Source organism: Buceros rhinoceros, unplaced genomic scaffold (assembly GCF_000710305.1).
Source record: "Buceros rhinoceros silvestris isolate BGI_N320 unplaced genomic scaffold, ASM71030v1 scaffold47391, whole genome shotgun sequence".
NCBI lineage: Eukaryota > Metazoa > Chordata > Aves > Bucerotiformes > Bucerotidae > Buceros > Buceros rhinoceros.
In genome coordinates this window covers 447-5,106 of record NW_010396864.1, presented here as the reverse complement: position 1 = coordinate 5,106, position 4,660 = coordinate 447, and the positions used below count along the sequence as shown (strand labels likewise).

The 4,660-nt window shown below is 40.2% G+C and overlaps 1 protein-coding gene across 1 annotated transcript; it reads right to left on the bottom strand.

Annotated features, from left to right (window-relative positions):
* Positions 1 to 1,708: 1,708 nt before the first annotated feature.
* Positions 1,709 to 4,242, bottom strand: PLA2G12A (phospholipase A2, group XIIA; the record flags this gene model as incomplete). The annotated part of the gene is made up of 3 exons (XM_010146005.1): positions 1,709 to 1,827; positions 2,854 to 3,019; positions 4,166 to 4,242. Coding segments are annotated over 3 exons (362 nt in total), but the record flags the coding sequence as incomplete, so codon positions are not given.
* Between the last annotated feature and the right edge of the window lie 418 nt (positions 4,243 to 4,660).

Genomic DNA, 4,660 nt, shown 5'->3' with positions numbered 1-4,660 from the left:
AGAAATTTCTGTGTTCATTTAAGCATCTAATTTAAGATCATTTCTACCCGGCTCGACAGTGATGAAGCTGAATGACAGTGTTTTGGACTCACTGCGGTACTTTTATTTTAAACAAGCAATTGCATTACTCTTCCCTGCTTTTGTGCTAAAAGACTTTCAGGGTTCCAGCCATGGAGTTCCAGGGTAATTCAGAGTTGTTTCTATTCTACGGTAGAACAGAAATTTCACCAAATTTAGAAGAATTACAAGCTCTTCAAACATGGTTTTGTAAAACTCTACAGCAGTTCTTCTCTTGCAGTACTACTTCATATCCACCAGTATGAAAAGAAACCACGAAGCAGAGACAAAGAACTTTAGCAGGCGCTTTATTCTATGAGGCACTTAGATTCACCATCATGTACAGTAAGCTGTGGTGAAAAACAGAACAAAAATACCACAAACACCTGGTAAAGAAAAAAACATTAAAAAGTACTTCCAGAGAAGAAATCACATTATAGTCCATGAATCTGGAAAACATTAGGCTTTTAGCACTGTTTCCACTCCCTGTTCACAGATATCTTAATTTTCTCCTCTTGCGGATTTCTAATGCAGAATCAGGGCAGCAGGAAAGCAAATCAAAATCTTTATGGCAGAAGACCTAATGCAGAAGTTAACTAAGGACTGACAGCTGGAGATAAGCAATGAAATATCAGTACAGAGAACCAACCCCAAATAATTCAGACATCACGTTACTTCAGCTAGAGAAATCAGAGAGGGAACAGATGACAGAAGTACAGGTTCAGATGTTTATCAGCCTCACAGAGGTCATGAGAACAGATGACAGAAATACAGTCTCAAATATCTGTCAGCCTCACAGAGGGCATTTTAAATAAAAAAGTTTGTTAGGCGCACTGACCCTAACTGAGGAACTTCCTTCTAGTTTTCAGCAGAATGGACTAAACGAAAGCAAGTAACCAAGTTGTGCCACAAGACAAATATAAATCAACGTCTTTGAAAAATATATCCTTCCTACACATATAATACACAAAGTGTTTTATTTGAAAAATAAACACTGGATTCATGTTCAAAATAACACAGCAGCTACACTCTACCATTTTGTCAAATCAAACGTATAGCCTTAGGTTGCAACCTGTTCAGTTTAGTGGTCAAGCCATAAAAGGATCAACATATTTGATCCGAAAAGTGCTGCAGAAGTCAGGATGATACAGAATCGGTTAGAAAGATGTAATGCTGACAGGTACCTCTGCTAAGGGCTTGGGGGTTTTTGGTTGGTTGGTTGGTTTTGTTTCTTTGGTGTTTTAAAGCAAACCCATGGGACAGCATACATCAGAGAGAACTGAAGGCAACCCTACCAAAAGCATGAAAGCACAGGCTATTTAAGATCCCACAAAATGGTCCTTCCTGTGGATCTATCAATTAGGTACATCCACTGCTAGTAAACCTAAAATCTGACCTATATTAAAAATCATCTGAGAATGCCATAGAACTCTTCCATGCCTCTGATCTCCCCTTTATGGAGTTTTCTTAAAATCTGTGAAGGGGCACTAGTATTTTACGACTGCATACCCTGAGCGGTCACACTCCATGAGAAACTAGTTTCAGTTTCCAAGTTTCTGGCATAAAGGGAAAGAGAAGGAAGACTTGTTTCTTTTTTACATTAGGAAGAGTATCGTAGTGACTTTCAAACCAGCATCTTCAGCATCTTCTTTCAGAGATCTGTCTTATCCTCGTACCGGCACATACATGCAGCTCTCTGGCTATCCAGGTATGGTTTACATCCTAAATGTATAACCGCATCAAACAACAGCTGAACGGTGGACTCACAAGCTGCAAGCAGAGAGGAGTTCAGTTAAAAGTACTCTTTGAATGGAATACGAAACTAACAGGAATTACTCTGGCAAACAGAGAATGATTCTAAGAAAGAAGCAATCTTCTCTCTCTCATAGCAAGTAGATTGTCAAATGAGAGACTGGACCAATACAGCATCATTTAAGTTGAGAGTAAAGATTTTTCATATGCCAAACAAAACAGTAAGATTCATTGCATATGGAATGTTTATCAGTATTAGAAACATCACCTAGTCTTGGAAAGCTGAAAGAGCTGCTCCGCTCCCTCACTTTGTGCATCCCAGTTTATTCAGAGGTTGCTATCTTTAACAGAGCTCAACAGAAGTGAACAAACGTTAACCAGTTTTGACGCTAAACACTAACGTGATGACTTATTTGCAGTTAAAGGAGTTTGAGAAGTTTAAACACAAGCTTGTTCTAAAAGCATACTGCTCTCAGTGCGACTGCTTACTGTGAAAATGACATTGTACAAGTCAGAAAGTGTGGTTATGTCAGGTATCCATCAGATGCAGGCCAGCAACCAGAAGGAATATCACATGGCCTGTTAGTAAACCCCCTGAAATTTATTCACTAGTATTAACTAATTCCATTGACAATACATTATTCTAATCTCTTACTTCATAAAAGGAAACAATTCTGTATTTCCCCACAGTCTACTAGCAGCAGACACTGAGAAATCACCCAGCAGAAGAGTGAATATTGAGCTGCGAAACAGTAAATGCAAGAATTGTACATGGATTTCGATCAAGTTGTGTTCCCATATTCATACTCCTAAATGGGAAACATTATTTTTTCCCCTCAAGGTTAGTTTTACCTGATCATTTTCTTACGCTATGTCATTGCTCTGCCGTACAGTGTCTGGGCTGCACAGCAGAGGGACAGAGCAAGGCATCCTTCAGCAATAGCATCAGCTTATGAAAATGGGGCATTACTGCACAGCAGAAAGATTCCTTGCCAAATAAGCTCGGTGAAACCTGAGAAAAATGGAAGGCTTTTTCACACCTACCCTGGACACTCTCTGAAATTCCAAGTGTTTTCTGCACATCTCTGCAAATTTTGGAGAGGCAGGTCTGAAACTGCTCATCACAATCATTTTTTTTATTGCCACAAGTGTCATAGCATCTGTCATGGTGATTGCAGCACTTTGTCATCGAAGGGATACCGATGTCAAACTGCGGAGAAAATATACACACACACTCTCCATGGTATTCCAGTTAAGAAAGATACAGCCTATGAATAGACCATAACAGTTAGAAATTAAAAATTAATGCAATCAATCCACCTGTCAATCATTTATCTCATTTATCATCTGCTGTTCACCTCTAGTAAGCTGTGGTGGTCTGGCCCCAACCGGTAGCCAAGCAACCACAGAGCTGCTTGGTCACCTCCGCCCCCCTCCATGGAACGGAGGAGAGAATAGGAAGAGCAAAAGCAAGAAAACTTGTGGGTCAAGATAAAGAGAGTTTAATAGATGCATGAAAGAGGGAAAAAAATGGTACAAAATAAGCAGCACAAAAGCAATCCTTCAGCACATCCCACAGGCAGATGGATGCCCACCCAAGGAGCAACAGCCACCTTGGAAGGCAAACACACACCCTCCCTTCTTCCGCTGCTCCAGTTTTTATTGCTGAGCATGACTCTGTGTTGTACAGACTATCCCTCTGGCCAGTTTGGGTGCGGTGCCCCAGCTCTGTCCTCTCCCAACCTCTTACTCGGCTCTGAGGTGATGGATGGGCAGAGCGGGGGAAAAAGAGAAAGTCCCAAAGCTGCGCAGTCAATGTTCAGCAAGAGCCAAACCATCAACCCCAAATCCCGAACAGAGGCGCCGTGCAGCTTGCTATGAAGAAAGTTAACTCCATCCCAACCAGACCCAGGACATCAGTTAACACATACTCTCCTTCTAGTGTTAAGGAAAATGGATTAGCATCAGTATGGACAGCAAGAGTCAGAGCCAAACCCTCCACTCTCACAGGGCTACACTGGGGTTATTCAACGCTTCAAGATCATGAGAACAAAATGCTAAACCAAATATTAAAAAAATATAAACCAATATTAAAAAATTAATCATCAACATAGCATTTTATCCCTATGCTATTTCATGTCAATGATGAAAGTGTGTATACTACGTTCATTTATAATACTAACGTTTTCCATATGTTGTTACCAAAGCACGTGTTGGAGCTGATAAAAGCAAAAGCAGGGACAGCGTACATGGATGCTGTCTCATCCTTAGAATGGGGGAGGGAAAAAACCACCCACATGGAGGAAAGTTAGTGTATTAAAGACACATAAAGAAACCCCAACATGGAAACACTAACCTGAACTCCAAATAGCGGGGATCCACAACCATTTGGTGGCGATGGTTTATATCCGTAGCGAGGAAAGGGCTTTGATCCTGAAAAAGGTAATTTATCATGCCTCAAATAGATTTTTTGCACAGAATTTTAGTATTGTTAAAACCATAGGCATTTGTGGGGCTTACAACAGTATGAGTTATATTTTTTAACATCACAAATTCTTACCAAAGTACAACTTCGGGGTACTAAGCATTTTTTTTTTAAAAAAAAAAAGGGGGGGACAAGACACCTGAGCAAGTGTTAATATTAGCCTCCCAAAACCAAAAAAAAACCTCCCAAAAAAGCCTCCCAAAAAAACCAAAGAACCCGAGTTACTCAAATTGATGTGTCAGTTAACTGTGCAGTAGGCAGGATTAGATTAAAGAATAACGCGGTATCTTAGAGCAAGTTCATTAACACTTCTATGCTTTATATAAAATCAACAGCAGAGCTCTGCATTTTTTACCTTAACCTTTA